Source organism: Raphanus sativus, chromosome 4, assembly GCF_000801105.2.
Source record: "Raphanus sativus cultivar WK10039 chromosome 4, ASM80110v3, whole genome shotgun sequence".
Classification (NCBI taxonomy): domain Eukaryota; kingdom Viridiplantae; phylum Streptophyta; class Magnoliopsida; order Brassicales; family Brassicaceae; genus Raphanus; species Raphanus sativus.
Genome location: NC_079514.1, coordinates 34,978,083 through 35,004,886, shown reverse-complemented (window position 1 = coordinate 35,004,886; position 26,804 = coordinate 34,978,083). Strand labels below are relative to the sequence as shown.

At 38.4% G+C, this 26,804-nt stretch overlaps 5 protein-coding genes and 1 non-coding gene across 6 annotated transcripts; 3 read left to right on the top strand and 3 right to left on the bottom strand.

The window, feature by feature from the left end:
- The first annotated feature begins 642 nt into the window (after window positions 1–642).
- Window positions 643–11,002, top strand: LOC108854226 (protein TIC236, chloroplastic). The gene is made up of 23 exons (XM_018627741.2): window positions 643–2,743; window positions 3,011–3,209; window positions 3,295–3,354; window positions 3,646–3,750; window positions 3,975–4,115; window positions 4,270–4,332; window positions 4,478–4,708; window positions 4,797–4,880; window positions 5,099–5,256; window positions 5,348–5,852; window positions 6,140–6,310; window positions 6,422–6,481; window positions 6,945–7,067; window positions 7,142–7,417; window positions 7,551–7,616; window positions 7,775–7,906; window positions 8,074–8,880; window positions 8,976–9,256; window positions 9,339–9,595; window positions 9,690–9,928; window positions 10,019–10,210; window positions 10,289–10,561; window positions 10,658–11,002. The coding sequence occupies exons 1-23, from the start codon at window positions 957–959 to the stop codon at window positions 10,802–10,804; spliced, it is 6,357 nt and encodes a 2,118-aa protein (XP_018483243.2). The 5' UTR covers window positions 643–956; the 3' UTR covers window positions 10,805–11,002.
- On the bottom strand, window positions 10,954–13,587 carry LOC108850810 (multiple C2 domain and transmembrane region protein 12-like). Its single transcript, XM_018624284.2, has one exon. It carries the CDS (start codon window positions 13,585–13,587, stop codon window positions 11,176–11,178), a length of 2,412 nt encoding a protein of 803 aa, XP_018479786.2. The 3' UTR covers window positions 10,954–11,175.
- Window positions 13,588–14,711: 1,124 nt separating this feature from the next.
- On the bottom strand, window positions 14,712–16,171 carry LOC130510987 (zinc finger BED domain-containing protein RICESLEEPER 2-like). Its single transcript, XM_057007759.1, has 2 exons — window positions 15,066–16,171; window positions 14,712–14,983 (listed from the first exon to the last, which is right to left on the bottom strand). The coding sequence occupies exons 1-2, from the start codon at window positions 16,162–16,164 to the stop codon at window positions 14,955–14,957; spliced, it is 1,128 nt and encodes a 375-aa protein (XP_056863739.1). The 5' UTR covers window positions 16,165–16,171; the 3' UTR covers window positions 14,712–14,954.
- A 2,045-nt stretch (window positions 16,172–18,216) lies between these two features.
- On the bottom strand, window positions 18,217–21,535 carry LOC108849091 (uncharacterized). Its single transcript, XM_018622595.2, has 5 exons — window positions 21,382–21,535; window positions 19,612–21,253; window positions 19,212–19,332; window positions 18,989–19,048; window positions 18,217–18,732 (listed from the first exon to the last, which is right to left on the bottom strand). Exons 2-5 carry the CDS (start codon window positions 21,228–21,230, stop codon window positions 18,217–18,219), a joined length of 2,316 nt encoding a protein of 771 aa, XP_018478097.2. The 5' UTR covers window positions 21,231–21,253; window positions 21,382–21,535.
- Window positions 21,536–22,449: 914 nt separating this feature from the next.
- LOC108852340 (protein CHLOROPLAST VESICULATION) lies at window positions 22,450–23,176 on the top strand. The gene is made up of 2 exons (XM_018625835.2): window positions 22,450–22,632; window positions 22,718–23,176. Exons 1-2 carry the CDS (start codon window positions 22,532–22,534, stop codon window positions 23,061–23,063), a joined length of 447 nt encoding a protein of 148 aa, XP_018481337.1. The 5' UTR covers window positions 22,450–22,531; the 3' UTR covers window positions 23,064–23,176.
- Window positions 23,177–24,592: 1,416 nt separating this feature from the next.
- Window positions 24,593–24,663, top strand: TRNAG-GCC (transfer RNA glycine (anticodon GCC)). Its single transcript has one exon. It is a non-coding gene; the product is annotated as a tRNA-Gly (tRNA).
- Window positions 24,664–26,804: the final 2,141 nt, after the last annotated feature.

Genomic DNA, 26,804 nt, shown 5'->3' with positions numbered 1-26,804 from the left:
AAAAATATTTCATTCTTAAATTTATATCTCATGATTAATTTTTCTATATACTGTAAATAAAACAAGTTCTATATATTCTAGCTTTTATAATGTTTTGAATTTTCAAATAAAATTTTCTGAAAAACTATATGTGGTTAATATTTTCAAAAGTTAATCTATCTTGGCAGAAATATATTTCAAACAACATATTACTTTTTAAGAGGTTCATTACATATTTAAAAGGTAAATAAATATTGTTAAAAAATTAGTATATGATATCAAGATTATAGTAACATGGCTAATTTGTTTTAGATATTTTGACAAGTTCTTAAAATATTTTAATAATCTAACATCATTATATTAAAGATAAACATTGTACAAATATTTATATTTATTTTTATTAATTTTAAAACACAAAAAATAATAATAATAATAGTTTGTATAATTAAATATATTAATCAATATAAAAATATAATTAATCAATTTCTAAATTAGTAATTCTCTTAAAAGTTAGTTTTAAATTTAGCTTAAATTAAAAGTTTTATTTCGGAGCATGGTGCATGAAAATTTTTAAATCGAGGGGACAAATGAGGTTAGTCTCCTAATTTGAGAGATATGATATGATGCTTATATGAGTTGCATCCAAAACGCCCTTTGTGATCTCTCTCACTCTCTCTCTCTCTCTCTCTCTCTCTCTCTCTCTCTCAAGTTTCTTCGATTTTAGTCTTTTGATTATCCTATTTTGTATCCCTCACCCCAAAAATTCTATCACTGGGATTGAATAGAGTTCTGTTAACGCTGAAACCCTAATTACCTAAGCTAAAGACCCTCCTTGTGCAGTCCACACACGCAAAGAACCTGTCTTTCTCACCCATTTCAATTCATGTCGGGATTCCGGAAAGTGGGTTGTCTTAAATTCTGAACCTTTTCGGGGACTAAGAGAGCTCACCACTTCTTCTTGGTCCCCAAAGCATATAATGAGCCTGAGATTGCAAACCCCTTTCCTTGGCACTCCTCTTCCTCTTCCTCATCGCAGAATCAATGCTTTTGATTGTGGTCGAAGAGCATTCCGCAGCAAGCGTGGTAGTAGTGGTAGTAGTATCTTCTCAGAGAAGAAGAATAAGAATACGAATGATTGGTTAGCTAAGTTCTCTCGCTTCTGTGGGAAAAACGTGGAGCTTTTGAGCAAGTCTAGGGTGATGGAGATTAAGTGTTTGAAAGAGCCTTTTGTTAGAAGCAAGGGTTTGGTTATTAGGTCTTTGGCACCTGTTTGGGAAGAAGGTTTGTTTTTCCTCAGGTGTTCTGTCTTCTTCGCTGTTATCTCTGGTGTTTGTTTGCTGGTCTGGTACGGACAGAACAAGGCTCGTGCCTTTGTGGAGACTAAGCTTTTGCCGTCTGTTTGCTCTATGGTTAGCGAGAGTATACAGCGTGAGGTTGATTTCGGTAAGGTCAGAAGAGTCTCTCCGTTGTGCATAACGCTTGAAGCCTGCTCGGCTGGGCCTCATGCTGAAGAGTTCTCTTGCGGTGAGGTTCCCACTATGAAACTATGTGTTCGTCCTTTTGCTAGTCTGAGGAGGGGGAAGATTGTGGTTGATGCTATCCTGAGTAATCCAACTGTCTTGGTTGCGCAGAAGAAAGATTTCACGTGGTTAGGGATACCTTTCTCCGAAGCTGGTTTGCAGACTCGTTTGTCCTCTGAAGAAGGGATTGATTCTCGTACTAAAACTCGGAGAGTCTCTAGGGAGGAAGCAGGGATCCGTTGGTATGGTGAAAGGGATGGTGATGCAAGAAAAGCTGCGGAGATGGGTTATGTCGTTCCGTCTAAAGATGATGCGGTGAAGCACAACAGGCGTTTGACTGAGGTAGCGGATTTGGACTCCTTTACTTGCATGGATGAGAACATGCATTCTGCGGATCAGCATTGCGTGGACACGGGAGTTGATTACGATGTGAAGCACGCCGAGTTAGAGAAATCATTCGGCGTAAAGATTCCTGGCTCAGGGCTCAGGTTCTTGTCCAAAATGTTAAAGGGACCGAGGAAGTACAAGTTCAAGTGGAACTCAAGATCACACAATAGCTCAATGTCTGATGTTAGTGCCAAGAAGCGTATTCTTGAGCGGAGTGCTTCAGCGGCTCTGTCTTATTTCCACGGCCTATCGCAGCAAAGGTCTGACGAGTTGAGTTTGGATATGCTTTTAGTCAAAGGTGAGGGAGAAGCTAGTAATCAATATGATTATCATGTGCCTTATGGGGAGCATTCATTATCTAATGGTTTGGATGGGAGGGGAAAAGGGCCCAAGGCTACAACGTTAGACAGATTCACCATGTCACGTGATCCATTCCTTATGACTGTTGATAGACTCTGTGCACTCTTACAAACTGAACGAAGCTCAGATTTTGAAGATATTGCAAATTCTACTGAATCTGAGATGAGAGGAGGAGATGTATCCATGAATGTTGCGACTCAGAATGCTAACCATGTTTCACATGGTAATCGAAGTGGAAACCAACCTCGTGACTTTACTTTCAAAAATCATGAGCATCAGCATGTAGCAAATCATTTGCGTCCTACTTGGCCGTGGAACATGAAGTTGAAAGAAGTGGTGCTTAATGTTTTGAATGGTGGGGCAGGTCCCAGTGCTGCTGACAAAGCTTCTCACTTGAGTGATGTTTCTGATGAGAAGACACTACCGTTTATGCTTGATTCCGTACAGTTTAAGGGTGGGACACTTATTCTATTAGCTTATGGCGATACAGAGCCCAGGTAACGGCCATCTATCTTTATAACTGTAATGTTCGTTCAAATCAGACATTTACTGTGACCTTCCTCCTACTTTCTAATGCCAACTTTTAGTAATCAAATTCGTAGCATCATCTTTTGACTTTTGGCATTGGTTTAAGTGGATATGAGATCCTACAATATCTTAATAGATTAGTATTGTTTTGTTTCTCATTGATTAGTTATTGAAACCCGAGGGATGAAGGGGTATTAACATGTGACTCTTTTTGGTAAACAAAATTTATTATGTAGAGAAATGAGGAACATTCATGGACATGTTAAGTTTCAGAATCACTATGGTCGTGTGTACGTTCAACTCGGTGGAAACTGTAGTATGTGGAGGTCGGAAGTAACATCTGAAGATGGTGGGCTTTTGTCTGTTGATGTTTTTGTTGATACTGTGGAACAGAACTGGCATGCAAACCTAAAGGTTGCCAACTTCTTTATCCCGGTAAGGTACCAGGTTGAATAGATGAGTTATGTATGGTATCAATTGCAATGGTTTGACTTACCTCTCTCTTCTGCATCTAATGCAGATTTTTGAAAGAATTCTAGAGATCCCAATTGAGTGGTCTAAGGGAAGAGCTACTGGTGAGGTGCTTTTCTAATGTCCACTCTTTACCATCTTAGTAAATTAAGGTTTTATCATCTTTGACGAGCTTTGATCGTCTATACTTGCTGTCACAATATGTCCAATTAGTTAGCCATTTCATTGTCACAAGCCGGCTAGAGAACACCTTATTGGTGGAGTCTATACGCATGATAAATTGTGACAGATCAATATATCAGTTTGGGAGTTCTTTCTTCTCTTTTACGAGTTGCCGATTTGAGCAAACTTTTGAAATAAATATGTTTCCTTTTTCTAAGTGTCTTCTCTTGCATTGCAGATTCATCTGTGTATGTCTAGAGGGGAAATATTTCCGAACCTACATGGACAACTTGATGTCACAGGACTGGGCTTCCATATATATGATGCACCTTCTTCGTTTTCTGTAAGTCTTTATTTTAAGTATTTTCTGAATATGCCTTCTCACGTCTTTCTAGTATACTTCCTGTCCGTTAGAACAGATCTATGACATGTGTCTTTCCATGTAATTGTTCGGATATAATACTTCTCCTGTTATTTTTTAGTTACAAACATAGGATGCCAGTCCAAGGTTTTATTTGTTGACTCAGTCAACCTTCTGCTTCATATAATCTCTCTTTTTTCTTGCAGGATGTCTCAGCCAGCTTGTCGTTCCGCGGCCAACGCATTTTCCTTCATAATACTAGTGGTTGGTTTGGAAAGGTTCCCTTGGAGGCTTCTGGAGATTTCGGTATTCATCCTGATGATGGGGAGTTTCATCTGATGTGTCAGGTAGCATATGTTATGTAAACCCCTGATCTAGATCACCAGTCAAAGAAAACGAAATGATTTTATGTTGTTCAATATTCTAGCTATATAGGATGACTTCCTGATCATAATGTCTGGTTTGTTTGTTTTTTCCATCAAAAATGTTTATTGTTTTCAGGTTCCTTATGTGGAAATTAATGCTTTGATGAAAACGTTCAAGATGAAACCCTTGTCTTTCCCGGTATCATTCATTCTTCCCTATGCATGTTCTGTTATACTTCACCATTTGTCTACCCTTTCTATATTTTCTTTTCTTTCTTTTTTTTCTTTTTTGCTTCGTGACTCATTTATCTTGTGCCAATTCCTTCTACCATCTTGTACTGCAGATGGCTGGTTCTGTAACAGCTGTATTCAACTGTCAAGGCCCGCTTGATGCTCCCGTTTTTGTGGGGAGTTGTATGGTCTCTCGGAAGATAGCTTATCTGTCTCCAGATCTCCCTGCATCTGTGGCATATGAATCAATGCTGAAAAACAAGGAAGCTGGTGCAGTTGCAGCATTTGACCGTGTTCCATTTTCATATCTTTCTGCTAATTTCACATTTAACACTGACAACTGTGTAAGTATTTTCTGTTTCCACCTCTGTGAAGCAGTCTATGTCTAAACTTTTCGGATATTTTCTCACATTAGCTTATTACATTTGATAGGTTGCTGATTTATATGGTATTAGAGCTACCCTTGTTGATGGTGGTGAGATTCGTGGAGCAGGGAACGCTTGGATCTGTCCAGAGGTATGCTGTATTTACTTCTTGGCATCCTATAGTCCGACGACAATTGACCTTGCATCATTAGTTTATTCATCTGAGGGACATTATGTATAGCATCTCGACATCCCATATCTTCTTTTTGTCACCTCTTATTTAGCACTTTGTATGCTTTATAGTACTAGTTTTATTTTTGCCGTTTCTGTTTTTTAGTTTTGGTACTGAAATGGTATATATGTCTACAGGGGGAGGTAGATGATACAGCACTTGATGTGAACTTCTCAGGAAATGTATCATTTGATAAGGTTTTGCATCGTTATATGCCTGAATATCTTAATCCCGGGATGCTTAAATTAGGGGATTTAACTGGGGAGACAAAACTTTCCGGGGCCATCTTGAAACCGTAAGATTCTCTTGACTTTCTGTTGGGCTATGATTAGTGTTCACTCATGTTTGTGCTTGTCTTACTTGCTTTATCTAAATTTTGGGTGCAGGAGATTTGACATCAAATGGGCCGCACCCAAAGCTGATGGCTCCTTAACTGATGCTCGGGGAGATATTGTGATATCACATGATAATATCATCGTTAACTCATCATCTGTTGCTTTTGATCTGTACACAAAACTAGATACCTCTTACCGAGACCAGTGCTTGTCTGACCAAGACTTCACTCAAGGGGAGACCATGCCATTCGTTGTTGAGGGCCTGGATTTGGATTTACGTATGCGAAATTTTGAGTTTTTCAGTTTGGTCCCTTCCTATCCTTTTGATTCGCCAAGACCTACGCATTTAAAAGCAACAGGAAGGATCAAATTCATGGGGAAGATAAAACGACACAGTACCACAGATGATGGAGACGTTGACTCAGAAAACTGTGAAGATGCAGCTGCAGTTTCAAGCCTCGTTGGTGAAATTTCCATCTCCAGTCTTAAGCTGAATCAGTTGATTTTGGCCCCTCAACTGGCTGGACGTTTGAGCGTTTCTCGTGATCATGTCAAGGTAATCACCTGATTTCTTACTTTCTGGTGTATCATCAGTATCAGTAACACAAGTAGCACTAGCAGCAACAGACCTTGTGTCCGGCAATAGAGGAATTGTGGACGAGAACTTTAATTCTTGAAGCCTTTTTCTTCAATTCTTTGTCTGTTTAGTAAAGTCATTAAGGCTATCTTGTCAAAATTGTTTCAGTATCTATCTAATTTGGACAGTGTTCTAAACAAATTTTTAGTAAGATAGTTTAACCCATGATGTTTAAACTAATATTTTTAGTATTGTTGCATATCTAGCTTGATGCTGTGGGCCGGCCAGATGAAAGTCTTACACTAGACTTTGTAGGACCACTACAGCCTAATTCGGAGGAAAATGTACAAAGTGGAAAGTTGCTCTCTTTTTCTTTGCAAAAGGGACAATTAAGAGCTAACGCTTGTTATCAACCACAACAGTCTGCTACTTTGGAAGTATTGCATTTCTCTCGTCTTGTGAAAATTGCATGTTTCGTTTGATTATTTATAGCAAAATCGAGAATCAGCTGCAGATGGTTTACATTTTGTTCACATGCCTGGTTGCAGATACGCCACTTTCCACTTGATGAGATGGAGTTGGCCTCGCTGAGAGGGGTGATTCAAAGGGTAAGCACATTCGTACGAATAATTCATTATGTGCTAAAACTGAGTGAAGGTTCAGAAAGTCTTTTAGGGATATTTTGTATGAGGAATTGTTCTTTAGGGGAATTATTCTTTAGGAATTGGTCTATCATGAACCTGTCACTAATGAGCTTGGGAAGCCGAAATCATTCTCACTCACATTCACCACAATCTGGAGATAGGATTTGATTGTTCAGCTTTCTTTTCACTTCTTTTGATAACATGTTTTAAATTATTGGTTCTTGAAAGATTTAGAAACGGTTGTAAGATGAAAAAAGTAGTCGTACTTCTGAGTACATGTGCATAAACATCATGTTTATTGATGGTTTACACTTCATACTGTTGTTAGAAATTCCTGTATATGGATGTGCTATGAGATTAGTGTTAACTTAGAAAATCAGCCTTTCAGAAACTATCAATAATATCTTTCTTTCCATTTTACCTGCAGGCAGAGATTCAACTAAATCTTCAGAAGCGAAGGGGACATGGCCTGCTGTCTGTAATTCGGCCAAAATTTAGCGGAGTGCTAGGTGAAGCTTTAGACGTCGCAGTAAGATGGAGCGGTGATGTGGTATGTATTACAACCCTACAGATCCCTGTTCTTTATGATATATCTTCTTAGCCTTCTCATCTTTCTTCTTGAAGATCACTGTCGAGAAAACTATACTAGAACAAAGCAACAGCCGTTATGAGCTTCAAGGTGAATATGTATTACCAGGCTCCCGTGACCGAGACCTTGGTCAGAAGGAAGCGGGCAGTTTCTTAATGAGAGCTATGACTGGTCATCTTGGAAGTGTTATATCTTCTGTGGGAAGATGGAGAATGAGACTTGAAGTGCCTAAGGCAGAGGTTGCTGAGATGCTTCCTCTTGCAAGGCTTCTTTCAAGAAGTACAGATCCAGCTGTTCACTCAAGATCTAAGGTTTGCCAACGTTTTTCGCTAAAATCACATGCTTCTAAAATGCTTATTCGATAAAAACTCAAAAAATATGTTCTCTTCTCCTCTTTGAGGTTGGATGCCTCTGATTATGCGGGTTTCTTGGTTGGTGTGGCAGGATCTTTTTATTCAAAGTGTGCAAAATCTCTGTCTACAAGCTGACAATCTTCGAGACTTGCTTGAGGTAATGTACCAAATATGGTGTATTTCTTCCATTTGAAAGTAATTAAGGGCTTCTGACATAGAAAGCAGATTTTTTACTATGACAATAAAACTGTGTAGGTGCCATTAAGCTACTCTCTTTCTTTTTCTCTTCTAAACTTCACGATTCCTTGTAATCAGGAGATACGTGGGTATTATACTCCAGCAAGTGAAGTCATTCTTGAAGATCTAAGTCTTCCAGGTTTAGCTGAACTCAAAGGTCATTGGCATGGTTCGCTAGATGCTAGCGGTGGAGGCAATGGAGACACCTTGGTACAAAAATAACCCTGTCATCTTGTTTTTTAATGGAAGGGTGTATCATTATTTAAAGGAGACTCCAAATAGGTTTTCATAAGCCTCTAGTCAAATGAAGGGATGCAATTGCCTTTTGAAAGAAAAAATCTTATGCTCTCGTTTAACGTATTTCCTCTTGATATCAGGCCGAATTTGACTTCCATGGAGATGATTGGGAGTGGGGAACGTACAAAACACAGCGTGTTCTGGCAACTGGCTCATACAGCAATGATGATGGTTTACGCCTCAAGGAGATGCTTATTCAAAAAGGAAACGCGACACTGCATGCAGATGGGACCTTACTGGGGCCAAAAACGAATCTTCACTTTGCTGTTCTGAATTTCCCTGTTAGTTTGATACCTACCTTGGTTGAGGTTGTTGAATCGTCAGCTAGTGATCTTGTGCACGCTTTGAGGCAACTCCTATCACCAATCAAAGGCATTTTGCACATGGAAGGGGATCTTAGAGGGAGTCTCGAAAAACCAGAATGTGATGTACAAGTCAGATTATTGGATGGCGCAGTTGGTGGTATAGACCTTGGACGAGCCGAAGTTTTTGCGTCTCTGACATCCAACAGCCGTTTTCTATTCAACTCCAACTTTGAGCCATTTGTCCAAAATGGTCACGTGCATATACAAGGAAGCGTTCCTGTTAGCTTCTCACAGAAAGACATCTCTGAGGGAGAAGACAGAGAAACTGATAAAGGTGATGCAGTGAAAGTACCTAGCTGGGCAAAAGAAAAGGAAGATGACGAGAAGAGAAGCTCAAGGGATAGGAGCGAAGAGGGATGGGACAGCCAACTTGCAGAGAGTCTCAAGGGTTTAAACTGGAATATTTTAGATGCAGGAGAGGTTAGATTGGAGGCAGACATCAAGGATGGGGGAATGACATTGTTGACAGCGATATCCCCTTATGCAAATTGGCTTCAAGGCAATGCTGATATCAGGCTCCAGGTTTGTTGAGAAAACATTAAAGTGTGCTTTGTTGTTATCTTTAACATCAGTAGATAGTTAGATTAATATTCCATGATTCCCTACCTGCTGAGTAGGTCGGTGGAACAGTGGGGAATCCAATTCTTGATGGGTCTGCATCATTCAACAGGGCATCTATATCTTCACCTGTGCTCCGTAAACCTCTCACAAACTTCGGTGGGACCTTACATGTTAAATCAAACAGGCTGTGCATAACGTCATTGGAAAGCAGGGTGAGTCGAAGGGGAAAGCTGGTTGTTAAAGGCAATCTTCCCCTTAGGTCAAATGAAGCATCTAGTGGTGATAGAATTGAGCTCAAATGTGAAGTTCTAGAAGTACGAGCAAAGAATTTCTTAAGGTATACTCTTTATCATTTCGAGCTTGTAGTACATAATCTTAATTATATACATTTCTTAAGGGTAAACGTGTTGCCAAATCAGTGGTCAGGTCGATACTCAGCTACAAATTAGTGGATCGATGTTGCAGCCAACTATATCAGGAAATATTAAATTAAGCCATGGGGAGGCTTATCTACCCCATGATAAGGGTGGCGGAGCTGCCCCTCTCAACAGATTGGCAGCCAATCAATCAAGGATTCCAGGTGCTTCCATTAATCAAGCAGTTGCTTCACGATATTTTGCTAGATTCTTTGGTACAGAACCGGCTTCCTCAAGGATGAAGTTCTCCCAGACAACTGGTAACTTATTGCCTGCCCCTCCACTACTAGTGCACATAATCTATTTGTAGTTATTTTGAAATCATTCTCTTGTGCTTGTTTTGCCGGGAACAAGGTGAATCAAATGCTGTTGAAAAGGAGATTGAAGAAGTGAGAATGAAACCAAATATGGATATCCGTCTGAGTGATCTGAAACTTGTTTTGGGACCAGAGTTGAGGATAGTGTATCCTTTAATCCTTAATTTTGCTATTAGTGGTGAGCTTGAGCTTGATGGCATGGCTCATCCCAAATATCTAAAACCAAAGGGTTTCCTCACATTCGAGAATGGAGATGTCAATCTTGTGGCTACTCAGGTTTTTTTGTCTATCTCTCTGTTTCCATATTTTCTTGCATAGGTTGACACAAAGCTCTCTTATCTATTTTCTTTCTTTCTTAAAACACAGGTACGCTTGAAAAGGGAGCACCTCAATGTTGCAAAGTTTGAGCCTGAACATGGACTAGATCCTCTGTTAGATTTAGCTTTAGTTGGTTCAGAATGGCAATTCAGGATCCAGAGTCGCGCCAGCAATTGGCAGGACAAACTTGTGGTGACTTCAACTCGTTCTGTGGAACAGGATGCTCTCTCACCATCCGAGGTAACTTTAAAGTAAACTCGTTTTCCAAGTGTTTTCTTGATTTGAATACTCTGTTTTGCAATATCACTTTTTTCACAGGCTGCAAAGGTGTTTGAGAGCCAATTAGCAGAATCGATATTAGAAGGAGATGGGCAACTTGCTTTCAAGAAACTAGCAACCGCAACGCTTGATGCCTTGATGCCAAGGATAGAAGGGAAAGGAGAGTTTGGTCAGGCGAGATGGAGGTTGGTGTATGCCCCACAGATCCCAAGTTTACTCTCTGTTGATCCAACCGTCGATCCTCTCAAGTCTCTGGCCAGTAACATCTCCTTTGGAACAGAAGTCGAACTGCAGCTCGGAAAACGTCTTCAGGTTTCAGGCTTTTAAAATAATTTATATTATTTTCCATATGACAAGCAAAAAAAACTTACTAAAATAAACACCGCCCGGTTCTTGTTATCTATACAGGCCTCTGTGGTAAGACAGATGAAAGATTCTGAGATGGCGATGCAATGGACATTGATTTATAAGCTCACGAGCCGCCTGCGTGTCCTCCTTCAGTCTGCGCCTTCGAAACGGTTGCTTTTTGAATACTCAGCAACGTCACAAGACTAAAAAGCTGTACGGATGAAGCCGTTTGTTGCAAAGGATGGGACTCTTCAAGGTTGTAGTGACTTTTGGTTATTAGCATTTGTTATTGACAAGAAAATTATTTTATTATTTGGTCAGGTTGTTTCATTGTTTGTAGAAAATACGTTGTAAATGTTAAATTATTAGGGCATACAAAATTATGAAATTATCCCAGTTTATTAACTGAGACAAGGTTTACAACCACTTCATAATATCTCTGTATGTGATTAATCCAAAGTACAAATACTAAATCATGTCATGTTCCAACAGATAGATCAGAGTCTGATAAATTAAAATAAATAGATAACATAGAAAGATTTTGGAACTAAAAATTTCCATTATTAGAACACCTTCATTCAGAACATGGGACCTTCATTGGTGGGCAATCTTCTAAAGAAGTTGCTGATACCACTAGGCAAATCGTTGCGAAAGCACTGGAAGTTAACCCAACGGACAACAAACCAGACAAACACAAACTTCTGAAACAGAACCACGTGATCCCAAAACACGTAGACAAAGACCACCATCACATAACAGACAAACGAGAAACAAATCCAAGCCAGCGGACCGTCAACAAACAACGACGAGAGCGCGACAAGCCGTTCGCATTGCGAAGCGACATCACCGAGTAGTAACATCACTTTCTCCCCCACCTCCCTCCTCAACCTATCGTACCTCATCCTAAGAACGTCCACATCGACCACCGACGACGGAAACGTGTCGAACTCTTCATCTAACTCGTCTAGGTCTGGCGAGTCGAGGCCCCAGAGGTTCAGATCGACGGGAACCAAAGGAGGAGGAGGAGGATGAGCGTCGACTCCAAGCACCAACCTGTTGAACCACTCCCTCGAGTATCTGAACATCTCCAGAAGAGATATAACCGCAAGATAAACCGGAACCACAGGCCAAACCGCGAGACACAAGATCCAGTACCACCAACCGAACAGAACCGCTAAACTTGCGACACACGTAATGATTTTCGGACGAAAATCCGTCGTGGATCTAACAGTTTCGTTCACCCAAACACACCAATTAAACATCTTAGCGACGACTCTAAGAATCCTCTCCCAGTTAGCCTTGGTTGTCCTCATACCGAAACTCTTATTCGCCGGCCTCAACATCTCCAAAACGACGTCGTTTCTCAACGGCGGGTCCATCCTCGCCAGATTCAAACAGTTCAAACAAACAGCCTGCGTCCGCAGATCCTCGGTCTGAACCATCGAGAGCGGAGATTTGTAGTGTGCCTTCGGTAGCATCCATCTGAAAGGAGACGTGGCTCGCACGTACGGGGTCGCTAGACAAAGGCAACGAATCGCGAGCTGAAGCTCGCCCATTTTCTTTAACCCATCTTCCCTTAGAACAAGAATCGGAAACGAACAAGTGTACACCCTGTCCCACTCTAGCCACGTCAGCGGAATCCTCACTTTCCCAATCAGACCATCACTCACGCGATCGTCACTAGACGCAGCAACGAGGTGACGGTTATCGAAGATTCCGAACGTAACGGTGGTACATTTCTCGTAAACATCCCACGAGTACTGTTCGTTCCACTTCGGTGAAAAGCTACCGACCACGGTTCGAGTCCTAGCCCATTTGTTCCCGTACTTAGCCACAACGTAAGCATCGGTACTCCTCCTCCCATCTCTCCACTCTTTCATCGTAGCTAAACCGGTCGCGCCCAAGATCCCAATCTCTAGCTTCCCGAGCAGATCGGGCCATAGCCCTTTGGCGAAAGCTCGGTAATCGCTGGAGTATTGGATGCATTCGTCGAAAACATGGTACGCTTGATCAGTGGCAAGTTTCATCTTGATTCTGCTAGCAAACCGCCTCGAACCGCCGGTTAATGTGGATTCCACCTTAACCGGCGGTTCGATGTCGTAGAACAATGCTGGTGCGGATCCAGGGACTTTGACCGCGGTCATCTCAGAGAGCTTCTTCTGTAACATCCCTATGCACTCGGGCTTGTGTTGTTGATCATTCACTCTGTCGAATAGGCTTATGTAGACAGTTTCGTCTAACGGCTCCGACGCGACGAAGATGAGATCTTGGTTCCACGACGGGTTGGAACCGGAAGAAACCTCTGTGTATAGTTCGACACCACCGAGAACCGCTCTCACGTAAACCACCGAAGGCGTCCGGTTTACATCGTTTGATCTCAAATCGTGACCCGAAACGATCGTCAGCCTAACGTAACAGAGCCTCGGAGCTAGGTAAAGTTTAGGTCGCGTGTTGGCCACGCAACTAGCACTGACGTCAGATGCGTCCGAGAACCATGCTCGTGGATAGACCTCGTCGGCTTGCGTGCCGAACCAAACCGACATCATCAGTTCCATGCTGCCCATTGAGTACCACTGTGGCGCGATTCTCGCATCGGGAGGAACCCTAAACGGAATATCAGCGGCCACCTTAAAGTTTTGCTTGCCGATCACGGTACCGTTCTCCCCCCGTCGACCATCTTTTAGCGTAACCGACAAGACATCGCCTTTTGTTTTGTCGAAAGCGAATACTTGGTTCCACTCCCCGTTTGGTCCAAGTGTTAGAGTTTTGGTGGATGATTTGTAGTTTCCGAGAGTGATTTCCACGATGGGGTTACATGTGTTTGCCACGAAGGAGTTTTTGATGGCTTTGATTACTTCTACGTAAAGGAACTCCATTTGTTCGACGAGGTCGTGTGAAGAAGTTGGGCCGTTAGGGTTTCGAGTTCCTCTTTCTCCACCGAGCTTTGGAGAGATTTTCTTGACTGAAAAGTCATCTTTTTTGGCAGCCATTTCTGAAGAGAAACTAGCGAAAAAGGAGAGAGATAATTGTAAATCTTGATTGTGCTATAAAGTTTAAGACTTTTATACATACTCATAGTCGATGGTTAAAGATCACATATATTTCTATTTCCTTAGTTTTCTTAGTAATATATTTTATTTTTCTAAACATTAATTATAAGGGTAATCCTATTGGGTAAGAAACTCAAACTCTGAACATTATAATATTATTGTTTCTAGTATACGTAAATTTATATACATACACGTAGTACATTGGTGGTATTTTTGCATCTAACATAGCTAAGAGTTTATTTTGTGACCATCACTATCTTATCTTTATTTTATTTGTTACATAAATGGGCTACTCACGTTTTAGAAAGTGAAGGAATAAAATATTGAAATCGTTAACACACAAGAGAAACAAATGAGTTGGCCTTACAGGCCCATATTAAGAACGCAAAATTCAAAGATTCGGTAGAGAGAAAAAGCACTCAGTTTTAAAGAGCATCTACAACATTACAAAAGATTGAAAGAAACAAACAAAATTTTAAAATTAGGATAAAAACCCATTTAATATCCTCCAGCCTGATGAGTCCACCACTCACTACGTGGTCTAACCATTGAGCCACCATTTACGTTCGTTGGGTTTAGTTGAGGCTGCCATTCTGGCAGTATGACATTGTCGCCATTATTAGGGGTGGGCAGTCGGGGGTCCAAGCGGGTGTCGGTTCGGGTGTGATCGGGTGTCGGATTTTCGGTTATAAGAAAAATAGCTCCATTCGGATATTGTAAAAATTCGGTTCGGCCTCGGTTCGGGTTATAGTCGGGTTCGGTTCGGTTTTGGTAACACCACAAAGTTAGGAATAAAACCATAATGTAATCGGATATCGGTTTTTGATCGGGTTTTAGAGTTGATACTAACAGAAATATTTCATTGTTCTGTAAATTATAAACCGTTTGCAATGTCGTCATTCTATATTAACTTTGAAAAGCATCAAGCATTGTTCAAAAACAGAATATCCGATTGTAAAGCATCAAGCATTGTTTGAAAAGAAATACAAGTTTAAAGTATAAAAAGATAAAAAGAAACAAACGAAGAGAAAGAAAAGAACACACTTAAAAACATTCAACTACGTTTCAACTTTCAATATCCAAGAGACAAAAAGGATCAAAGAGACAAAGATGAAAGCAACTTTAAAACTTTATTAAGATGGAAGTGATACAAAGATCACCACCATTACTGAAATGAAAAAAACAAAACAAAGATCACCATTATCCAAAACTCCAATTGAAAACCAAACAAAAACAACATAATTCAATGAAAAAAAAATACTCTTCGAACTTCAGTCTCCAGCCTTCAACCTTGTAGCCTCCTCAGTTCAATCACCAAGATTGTGAGCTTCAAACTCTGATAAAAAGCAAACAAAAAGTTCTGTTAAAGTTCAGTAGAAAGGAAAACATATACATAAGAAGACCAAATGAATTCATACCTTTCTCAAGCTTATCAAGCTCTTCAACGTCTTCTAGGATTTGCTCATTTGTGATGATGGTTTCCTTAAGCTTGATGTCAGCATGAAGCCATTGCTCAGTACACATAATAACCTCTATCATGTAGTGAGTTAAGCAGCTTCTGTGGGGTTCCAATATCCTGCCACTTGTGCTGAAAGCACTTTCTGATGCTACTGATGAAACCTGCATAGCCAGGAGATCTCTCGCCATTTCTGCAAGGACCGGGTACTTCACTCTGTGCATCTTCCACCAAGACAGAACATCAAACTCCATTCCCGGTAAGAGCTTTTGAGTCACCACCGCTTCCTTCAAGTACACTTCAAGCTCATCTCGTGTATCTTCACCTATTTCAGCAACAAGTTCCTTGTAAACAGCATCCATCCTTTCATAACCGAAATCCTCAACCACCAGTTCCATTCTTTCCACTCCTTGTTCCTGAGAGTCTGGACCAGGGACGGCAGAGGCTTCAGCTTCTTGCGATGCTTGTCCAGAAGCTCTTTTGAACCGCATGCTGTACTCCTTAAACATGGATGTGAGAAGATCAGTCACGGTTTTTGTCATCTCCTTAGCCTCGAAGCTATCTTTCCCGTACAGCTTCTCAAAACAGAGCTTTGCGAAATGCATCTTCTGTGTAGGGTCGAAGATGGTTGCTAAGATCAACATCTTGTTGACGCCTTTCATTCCTCCCCAATACTTTGAAAACTTCTTCAACATTTCAGATGCCCTCAACTTCAACTCAGAGTCTAAACTGCTAACTAAACCAGTGAGATTTCTCTCAATTGTCACTATCTCACCATAGCATTTGAATGCATTGACCTTAGATGAGGCAGAGACAATCAATGTGCTGTTGTAAAATATCACCAAAAACCTAATAAGCTTTTCAACAGCTTTCCAGTCCCTAGAAGTAGGTGGTCCACACCGCTTAACCCCATTATCTACTTCGAGAAAGTAGTCATTGTACAGCCTATCTTCTGCTTCCATTCTATCAAATGCTATCTTAAACTGTAATGCTCTAGATAACATAAGAAAAGTCGAATTCCACCTAGTCTTTACATCAAGAGGCAAGCTTCCACGAGTCATCTTACCAGTTGTGACTCTCTGATCAAAGGCGTGTAACCTAGGGGTTGAGGACCTAACATACTGAACAACATTCCTGATAGCTAACACATTTTCACTCAAATCACTCAAACCCTCCTTAGCAATCAAGTTAATAATATGAGCCGCACACCTCATGTGGAAAAAATTCCCATCTAAGACAAATGCATCAGGGGATTTGGAGCTAAAGACCTCATGGAACCGCTTAAGGGCAGAAGTATTAGCGCTTGCATTATCTACTGTGATGCAAAATAGCCTCTCTAGTCCCCAATCAGCTAAACACTGTAACAGAACAGTAGAGATTGTCTGACCTTTGTGATCCATGACATACTTGAAGCCAATGATTAGCTTCTTCAGCTGCCACTCATCGTCAATGAAGTGTGCAGTGATAACCATATAGCTTGCACCTGCGAGACATACAAACCATGAAAAGTTTATATCAGCGTGTGCCATTAGTTGAATACAAGATTGTATTGACAAGTTTGTAACAAAATAAAACAATGTACCTGTCACTTGAGATACCCAAATATCTGTGGTTAGCGAAACTCTTTGTTTGCTCGTGATGAGCAAGTTCTTGAGTGCTGCTTTCCTTTTCACAAACATCTCCACAATGTTCCTTGTCAAACTCCTTCTTGAGTGGGTCTTTGGAAGGTTAACCTTGCAAAATAAAATATTAAAAGAGTAAGTAAGTTTGATGATTTAAAAAAAAAAATTAAAAGGCAAAGTTATTCAAGTTTGTACCTTGTCGCAGAAGTATTTGAAAGCAGTACTTTCAATGAATGAAAGTGGCAGTTCTGCTAACACCACAAGCTCGTTACAAGCTTCTTTCCAAAGCGCTTCACTCACTTTGGATGCCTTCAGGTTTCCTCCATTGCCAATCTTCTGTTGGTTCTTTTGCTGACTTGTTAACCACACTTTGTGTTCTTTGCATATTTGCAGATGCTGCTTCAGATTAGAAGTTCCGGACTTGGATGCGCATGAGAAGGTCTTTTGGCAATGGTGACAAATACACTTGTTTCGATTCTCTTTGGTCCTGGTGAAATGCTCCCACACAGTAGACCTTGGCACAACCATCTTCTTCACCTTGTCCGCCTGAGTCTGAGATGTTGCATTTGTCTCTTGGTACTCTTGGTCTTGAAATTGCATCTCAACATCAGTTTGGTCGTTAGTGAAAGATGATGATGCCATCTGCAAAAAAAAAAAGAATTAAAATCAGCTTAGAACTAAAATAGCAACGCAATATATGAAAACAATACATGAACTAACATCACTTTGTTTTCAAATTCTAAAGACTCATTAAGACTTATTACACTAAGTGAGAATAAGAACCAGACAAAAACCGAAGAGCTGAAGAAATAACATCACACGCATTAAGACTCATTACACATACAAGATTAAGAACAAAACAACAGTTCAAGTTTGAGGTCAAATTCTTTTCAGATTAAGAATAAAAAGCACAAGACTTAAACCCGAATCACCAATAATATTGTCTACTCTACCCAATATCTAAAATTGAAAAACAAAGATAAATGAATGATGCTTCGAGAATTTAGAAGAAAAATAAGAACCTCCGATCGATTACTTTCTGGCTAAAGAGGTGGATTGGCTTGTCAAGTCTAAGGGTTCGCAGAGACATATATAGGAGCTGTGATAAGGGTTTCAATTTCGAATCGACCATAGAATCACGGAGGATATTTGATTTTCGGTGAATGGAAAGGATTTTGGATTGCATATACGCAAGTTGAGATTATGGAAATGAAATGGGGATGAGATTTTTCGGCGAGATTCTTGGTGATTCTAACTTTCTATCACCGATGCGATTTAGAAAAGGAAGAAAGAGGGGTTAGGGTTATGTTTCAATCGGGGTTCGGTTGTAATCGTTCGGTTGTCGGGTTTTTATCCGAACCGACCCGAGGTCCATTATAACTACAAAAGCCCAACCGCATGATTTATTTATGAAACCCGAAACCGAATCGAACCGCCTTAATCGGATCGGTATCCGATCGGTTGTTCGGTTTACGGATATATTGCCCAGGCCTAGCCATTATTATTAAAACCTTGATTCCACAAAGGTTCAGATTGTCCATATTTATGAATTAGCTCTCTTACAGAATGGGACCTGCTTGTCCGGTTCATGACAACATCTCCACGAGACAAATAGTTAAATTCAGGCAAGTCATCATCATCATCACCATCATCCCTCCTAGCCACGGCCATTGGACCAAACCCCGGAGGCACATCACCACCATCATCATGGTTGTTGACCTGAGGCAGCATGTTACCGTAACGAGACGTATTAAATGTGGTTAACGGAGAACCGTGGTTCTTGTGAGAGTAAGATATTGGTGGTTTTTCTAATTGTGGTCTTCTCCATACAACAACACCTATAAGACCATCATCATCTAAAGATTTCAAGAAATCAAGTTGGTTTCTTGGAACAATATTGCTTAAAATCTCGGTGGTTCTGCCACGGTTTGGGCAAAGGTAAAGCTCAACTCCTGAAACCGGTTCAGCGAAACCAACTCTCTCATCTTTAGAGTATGAATCCACCACCTACATAATTGCAATACCCACATTTCATAAAATTGTTATAACTGAAGGAAGTAACATAACCAGTAAAGAATATTTGAGTTTGCTATTATACTACGGAAACTTAGGTCTTCAAGCCGGTCTCTGTCTATGAATAACATTAACCAAGTAAACCTATTCTACTATTGAATTGTATTGGTTTATAAGAATTCAGTTTCAGTTAATCCGTGGATAACACACTCCTACACAAAAAAAAATTAGTTAACTACCAAGGACATACCTCAGAAATGGTTTCTTGTTCTATCTTGGAGCATTCTTCTTTGCAGACGAAACACATAACCTAAAACATAAAAGTAAGGTTTATATATAAGGACACATGACAGCTACTGGTAAAGAGTTTTATCAAGTAGAACAAACAAGTCTTAAATTTGTTGGATTAGTTTAGCCAAGTAGACAGCTTTCAAGCAATGAATGTGAAAATTGCAAGCAGTAAAATAATATACCATTACAGCACGACTCCTGGAATTTGGGAGCTCTCGAACAAACTTCTCAAATGCATCTAATCTGACTCTACCCTTGATCTCTAGCAACACAGGCCACTCCTTTGTAGTGGTTTTTTCGCCACTGTAGCATAATATGATATCAGTAAGTGTACAGACTTTGACATAAAATAATGTGTCCTATAATGCGAATAAATCTCTATAGATGGCACAGACGCAATAAGAAGCTTATAAGTTATAACATCTTCCATGCAGCTCAGAAACGGTGTAGTAGTAGTATAACATCTTAGAACAATCAGCATAACGAAAACGTTTTGAATATGCAAACCCAAATTTGGAAATGTAGATGAAACGAAATACTGAGCTAGGTTTGCTACCACTAATGGAATCATTGATTACAAACCTTTTCAGAATGCCGATGACAGAGACCACAGAAGAAACACTCAACAGGAGTGCACCTTCCCATAGACGTTCACCCGCAGGTATGGAAACTGATTTCAAATCCGAATAAGGCTTTGACGACTCAGCCTTAACTGGTGATGCCTCAGCCTTAACTTGTGATGTACCAAGATCAATATTAGCCTCTGATTCGGAAGGTCCTTTCCCAATATCTGAAGACAAGGACTCAGATGGAGATTCTGAATCTACGGATGACATAAACTCATCAAGAGAAACAATTGGAGGAAGACATCCAGTGGCAGCCTGCATCACATCATCTACTCTGACACAGTTAACTAGAGCAGAGACCTCACTAGTGTTGCTCAACTCATTCTTGACTCCAAGTGTTTTCTTCTTGATACTCTTCGGTCGAGACCAGTTAAGCGAACTCGATCCCACAGAGATCTCCACCGAGCCGCTATCCATCGGCTCCACTTCCACTTGGAACTCTCCTTTGTGTGTTTTCCTTACCAAGCTTCTGATATCCACCTCTGTGTCCTGCAGAACAACCATTTGAGCCATCTCCTCTGCTTTCGCTTGTCGCCACTCCGCTAGCTCCTTTGAAGCGAGTTCCTCAGCTGACATTGAACACAACCGCTCCGCTGCAATTTCTCCGTACATAACCTTTTCCCTGAGCTTAGGATTGCTCTTGTCTTTCAAATTGAACAAGAGAGACCTTCCTTTCTCTTTATATTTCTTACTCACACCTCCAAATAACTTAAAGAGCTCTGCTTCTATTTTGAATGCCAAAACTTTTGGATCCAGCAACAGCTTCTCCAGACTCCAACCATTAGCCGTTGCTCCAGTCATTTCATCTGACTCAAGATCCCAAGAGAGGTCATTTCGTAACACATTGTCACTATATGAAACATGAGCTAGCGAAAAGGGTTCTTGTGCAGTGATGTCACTTGTCTTGGCCATGGTCAAAATCTCCGGTACAACTGTCTGAACAGAGGCACCTCCTCCATTGGACACCATCACATCAACTCCAGAAGCAGCCGAGTCTGGATCACTAACAAGAACTTCCACAGACTTACTATGTAACCTTTTCGTCTCCTTTTGGCGTTGCACCATCGCCAGTGCACTTGCTAACGATTCTCTCATTTTAAACCTCACAACATTAGAAGACTCGCTCTGAGGTTTCACCGGCAGAGAAGCTTGTTTCCTCGCTGTAGTTGGCTTCCCAGGTTTATTATTATTATTACAAGAGAAAGAAGTATTCTTACACAACGAAGCAGGAGGCAAATACTGTGTTTTAGGCGAAACAGAAGCTGACTTGGGGCCTTTGTTTAGCTCAGATCGGTTCGGTACCATCCGTTTATTTTGCACAGCCAATGGTTGAGGATGCAAAGGTGTCTTTCGCTTACTTGTGTCCATGGATCCTCCTACAATGGCACCATTAGGCACAAACGATGACTGCATTGTTACATTACAATCCTTTTGCCTCTCAGAGATCTGAGCTTCTTGATAGTTACAGTTTGGTTCTGACATGAATCTCACTTCCGAAGTAGAGACATCAACGCATGGACCCATCATTTGTGTACTTACAGGTAAAGGCTGATGAGGCAAGACATTGTTGGACATAACAGGCGAAAGCAATGTGAAGGCTGCAAAAATGAGAGACGGATTCAGACAATAGGCATTGGTTATGATGAATCCAATCGCTACTTAATGATGATTCCTCGGAGCGATAAGAAAGAGACAATGCTTAACTATTTCAATGTAGGAGGTGTACCTGATCGGCGATAACGGAGATGGAGAGATTAGAGGCGGTGATTAGAAGAGAGATGTGAGCATAACTGTATTATCCAAAGGATGAGTGGCGGTGTTATAGTGAAGAAGAAAACCCTAAAACAACTCTCGCATGTGCGGAGTTGTTGTCTAATCTATATACTTAACCTGCCACCTAATCAATAGACATTCCAAAAAATTTAAAACATCGTCATAATATTTTAATTTTAATTTAATCATCTTACATTTTTCATCTTCTTGTGACTATGTCCACATCTATTAACAAAAAAATACTAATAACCCATAAATATTTTATATTCATTAGCTTTGTCTAATTTAATCAAATGTTCTACATCATTTTTTCGGTCAAAAAAATATTCAGTAAAAAGGTAAAAAAATGTAAAAATACACAAATTGCAATAATAAATAATTTGTTTATGTCATTTCTCCAAAACTCTCATATTTCTATATGCATTATGGTTGTAGTTTAATATTGAATCTTTCACCACTTAATAGCAATTTCGTACAAGAATACTGTTACTCTTGATTTTATTCAAAATAATAGTTGTGTTTTTAATATAATTTTGGACTGAATTCAAATTAAGTATTATCTAAATATTTTCAAAACATATATTATTTGACAACTAAAACAATTATTTTGACTTTAATAAACAAAGACTCTTTAAAAATGATTTATTAATAATTAACTAAAATTTAACAACATTGTAGAACGAAGGGTTAATTTAAAAAAAAAAAATTTGAATGGAATTTTCATTGAGATTTTTGTTGACAATTTCACAAACTTATTTTTAGCTAAGAGTTTTTTCACTAAAGACTACAGTTTTAAATCATTTCATTTTTTTAATTATGTAGTTTGATAATTTAAAACGCATAACTTTATGTTGTATTGTAGACGGTGGAAGAGTTTTCAATATCAAAATTGTAATTGAAATGTTTTTGTCCCATTGATGGGTTTTATTAAAAATAAAAGAACTAGAATACGTTGACAAAAAAAAAGAACTAGCTCATTGATTATATATAGAGTTAAGAGAGGATTTTTATTTCAGAACTCTCTACTAAATTTATATAATATACGAGGAAGAGGGGGCATTTGGCGAACTCGAAAGGGGAAACCGAAAAACAGGGGAAAAACAATGGCAGGGAGAATAAGCTGCTGTCTGAATCTTCCTCTCCTAGATTCTAACTCCGCGCAATCATCTTCTCAACGACTTAAGACAACGTCACGGATCTCTCGGTATCTCTTTTAATTCAACAAAATTAAAATTTAAAGCTCATTTTTTCATTCTTTGATTTACCAATTAATTATCACACGAGTTTAGGAGGAGAACAGAGGATGAAACCGAGCCACGGAAGAACAAGTGTTCCCTTCCCATGGCCTTGGCAGCGACTGTTGTGATCGGCGCTGTTCAGATCACTAACGTGCCGTTGGTGGAAGCGGCAGTTGTAAAACCGACGGTGATCAAAGAGACGGCGCCCCGGAGGTGGAGTGACAAGAGGGCTTGTCCGCCTTGGCTTCAGAACTCACTCGAGACAATCGTACCGGAGAATCTTCCTCGTCCGTCGAGTCATCGGCGTTTGGAGTTAGCCGGACTTGGTAAGCGTGACGCGCCGCCGGTCGGTGCGGTGGTGACACGCGTCAGTAAGGCCGCTTGTTTCTCCATGTAAATTGGAAAGTTTATTACGTGTACGAAAAGATGTTAGGCACGTGTAGAAGTTAGTTAGATACAAACTGTAATACACACGTAAACTTTCGTCAATAAATAAAAGTCTTATTTGCATATTCTTGACCAAATTTTAGTTTTTGGGTTTATAAAATTTAATTTAATAAAATGTGTGTTTAATATAATAATCTTAAATAAACAGAAAAAAAAATTAATCTAGTGAATATAGATGTTCAAATAGTCGATTAGTTCGTACGTATATCTATTTGCTGGATTAGTTTTCGTCGGGCCCTTAAAAGATTTTGTCTCTTTTTGTACTGTCCTTTTTGTATAATTTTATTTCCTACCATATGTTTGGAAGTGTTCAGTGTTGTGTGTTGGAGTAGTACTCTGTTGGATGTGTGATTTGGGAAAGCAGTACATGCATGTAGTACAGAAGAAAAACTACAAGTACTTCCTACTCATACGATTTGGACCAATTCGGTCCAGAAATAAAGCCCAAGTCTACGTTAGTCCAAATTTTATCTGGATTTCACAATCTTTGTTAGGTACAACTGATCCTTTTGCCCAAGGAGGACGGACGCAAGACGGCCCAAGTCAGCCTCTTGTTGTAGGCTAAGTAGAACTGTAATATCTAACTGAGTGAATTGTTTATATAATAATAAAATAAAATTAAAACTACAATATTTCATACCAGAATTTTAAGAAAGAATAGTTTGTGCAGATGTGAGATGCTATTTCCAAGAAATTTTAACTGCATATAGTGTGATAGTTATTTATATAATAATAAAATAATTAGAAATTACAATATTTGATATCAATATTTTAAGAACAGAGAATTATACTTGGGCACAAGTTGGGTATTTGATGTTTTTGCTCTATCCGCTATTTGATTTATCTTGTACAAGTATTAAACTTTTTTAGTTTGTATTTGTAATTGATTTGATTAAGTATTTGTCTAAATTTTAAATATTTACAAGTTATTTGATAATTAGATGTTTTCGTGCACCAACTACAAATATAAAAATTTAAGAAACATCAAGAAGAAAAAGAAGAAGAAGATTTGGATTAGGAAGAGAATGCAAAAAGAAAGCCGTCAAGAACTACATTTATGGATGATGACACTGAAGGTGGGATTGATCTCCATTTACATGATGTATATAGCTCAAGACCTCAGGAAACTTCAACATCAAGCACACCACATTAGGGTGAACAACGACAGTGAAGTTTTTGGTTTCAAAGTTGTCTTTTTAGTATCTTTTAATCATGTTGAAGGAAGATAAAGAGTTTGATAAAAGTTTTCTCTGGACTTCCCAAAAAATGTGGGGAATAATAAATTTTTAGTTTTCTTTTATGTTTGAAGGTAATGTTAAATATCATTCTTAATTGTCCCTTGTGTATGTATATATAAAAGTTCCTTAACATTTTATCATAGTTCCAAATGATGTGGTTTGAAGTTGAAAGATAGACCAATCTTGCTTGTTGAAATTTTACTTCGTTTGGTAAATATACTTAGTTGTGTGATCATCAAAAGCACCAGTGGTCTAGTGGTAGAATAGTACCCTGCCACGGTACAGACCCGGGTTCGATTCCCGGCTGGTGCAGTGAAGAGCTATAATGAGCTCTGTTTTTGTGTTTTTATCGTAAATACGAAAATAATTGGTCATATCGACACTTTGGCACAACAAAAGCGTCTTTAAACCTTTGATAATGTTATAAAACAACGGATTCAGGTTTCAGTCTTAACACACAGACCACTAATAATTTGGGCACATGTAAATTCACTACTACTGTCTTTGTTAATTTATTTAAATATGGCATGTATGTGATTCAAAATAAATGTCACTAGATCTTGACCCGCTCAACCGAGCAGATGTCAATTTTCATTTTTTTGTTTATACTATATACTATATATGGTTTGCAATATATGTACTAATATAACATATTTAAAAATAACAATATACTTAATTACATCGAAAAACTTTTTGCGTTCTACAGTAAATTACATGACTGATATTTATTGGACATCATATAAACAAATCAAACATTTGTATAATTAGATCATGTAAACGAATTAAACATTTGTATAATTAGATTTATGTATAAAATATCTAAAAATATAATTTCGGAACCAAAAGTAGAAAACATATACAAATATGAGTTAGAATGATATTAAAAATTGATGCATTAGTTATAACATTTGTAAGAAAATAAAAATAGTATAGACAATTTATTCCATAGAATATTCAGTTTGTATAGTTGTATCAATATTTTTCAAAATAGAGAAGGTGTATGCACTGTGAAAATATTTAAATCATGTTAGCAAAATTTTCAAAAAGTATAGATTTTTTTGAAATATTTAATTAGTTAATGTGACTTTTATTTTTAGTTATTACTAATAAATAATAAATATATAATTACATATTTATAAATAATATTGTTCATTAAACATTTAAAGCTATATTTATTAATTAATTATTTGCAAACACACACATATATAAAAATAGGAAAAAATAATGAATAATATAAGTTATGTTTATAATTATTGTTGCCAAACTTTTTTTTATTTCGAATTCGATTTTGGGAATATATTAAATTAACAGAAAAGACAAAAAATCATAAAAGGTAACACACATTAAATAGAATTTGATTTTAGAAATTCATTAATTAAACAGAAAAAGACAAAAAGTATTTAGGAAACATACATTAAATAACTGAAAAAGACAAGCATTAATATAGGAAGATTAATTAAATGCTCAGTGGCATATCATTGTAAATAATACTGAAAACTCAGAGGCATTTTATAAGTGTACTTCTCTTTTAATAATAGAAACTAGATTTTGACCCGCGCTTTCAAAGCGCGGGTTTATGTTTGGTGAAAATTTTATATAATCACATTTATATAATCCGTCTTGTATATGTATTTATATAATCCGTCTCATATATGTATTTTATATCCAGATTTATGTTCGGTAAAACTATATTATACATGTATTTTTAGGTTTTTAATTTTGAATTAGATATTTTAAATATAAATCAATATAACAGTTTTATAGTTTTGATCGGTGTTTTGAAATTCGACTGAGACCTGCGGTTGAACGGATTACCGGTTGATCAAAGATAAATTCAGTTCGGGTTTGAAAAAAAACAAAATTTAAAAATCCAATAAAAACTACTAAAATCGAAATCCAGTTACCGGTTGAACCACTAGTTGAACCAATAAACAATTTTTATTTTTTATAAATAATTTTTGTTAGATAGTTGGGATTATATTTAGGAAAAAGCGGTTTAAAACCAAACCATTAAATAGTTTGAGAAAAAACGATGCAGTTTCAAACATGTCCGGTTGGAAAAATATTAAAATGATGCAGTATCAAACACGGAATAATCACATACCAATATTGAATTAGGAAACCGGTGGTTAAGGACAAACCAAAAACAATTAAAAAGAAACCAATGCAGAATGTCCAAAACGTCATTAATGAATACAAAAGAAAGCCTCTTTAATAGGGGTAAACAGAGTAAAAATCCGAATGTGCTTGTACTTTAATAGTATAGATGTATAATTTCATTTATAAAATATTCATATTTGTGGAAAGACTTTTTAAATATGGCAATAACTAATAACTTATATATCAATCACTAAAGTAAATTTTATTTACAAAAAAAATTGTCAAGATTTTAAATATATAATAAATACTAATTTTTATATATGTTTCTGAAAATTGGTATATATATACAAATT

Excerpts from the sequence above, each read along its gene's own strand:
- LOC130510987 (XM_057007759.1), bottom strand. The coding sequence starts at position 16,164 with ATGACTCGTGGAAGCTTGCCTCTTGATGTAAAGACTAGGTGGAATTCG. Across the intron at positions 14,984-15,065 it reads GCTTGATAAGCTTGAGAAAG|AGTTTGAAGCTCACAATCTT; the intron begins GTATGAATTCAT and ends GCTTTTTATCAG.
- LOC108854226 (XM_018627741.2), top strand. The coding sequence starts at position 957 with ATGAGCCTGAGATTGCAAACCCCTTTCCTTGGCACTCCTCTTCCTCTT. Across the intron at positions 7,418-7,550 it reads CTGTTCACTCAAGATCTAAG|GATCTTTTTATTCAAAGTGT; the intron begins GTTTGCCAACGT and ends TTGGTGTGGCAG. Across the intron at positions 9,257-9,338 it reads CGAGCAAAGAATTTCTTAAG|TGGTCAGGTCGATACTCAGC; the intron begins GTATACTCTTTA and ends TTGCCAAATCAG.
- LOC108849091 (XM_018622595.2), bottom strand. The coding sequence starts at position 21,230 with ATGTCCAACAATGTCTTGCCTCATCAGCCTTTACCTGTAAGTACACAA. Across the intron at positions 19,333-19,611 it reads GTCATCGGCATTCTGAAAAG|TGGCGAAAAAACCACTACAA; the intron begins GTTTGTAATCAA and ends ATTATGCTACAG. Across the intron at positions 19,049-19,211 it reads CCAGGAGTCGTGCTGTAATG|GTTATGTGTTTCGTCTGCAA; the intron begins GTATATTATTTT and ends TTTATGTTTTAG.
- LOC108850810 (XM_018624284.2), bottom strand. The coding sequence starts at position 13,587 with ATGGCTGCCAAAAAAGATGACTTTTCAGTCAAGAAAATCTCTCCAAAG.
- LOC108852340 (XM_018625835.2), top strand. The coding sequence starts at position 22,532 with ATGGCAGGGAGAATAAGCTGCTGTCTGAATCTTCCTCTCCTAGATTCT. Across the intron at positions 22,633-22,717 it reads ACAACGTCACGGATCTCTCG|GAGGAGAACAGAGGATGAAA; the intron begins GTATCTCTTTTA and ends ACACGAGTTTAG.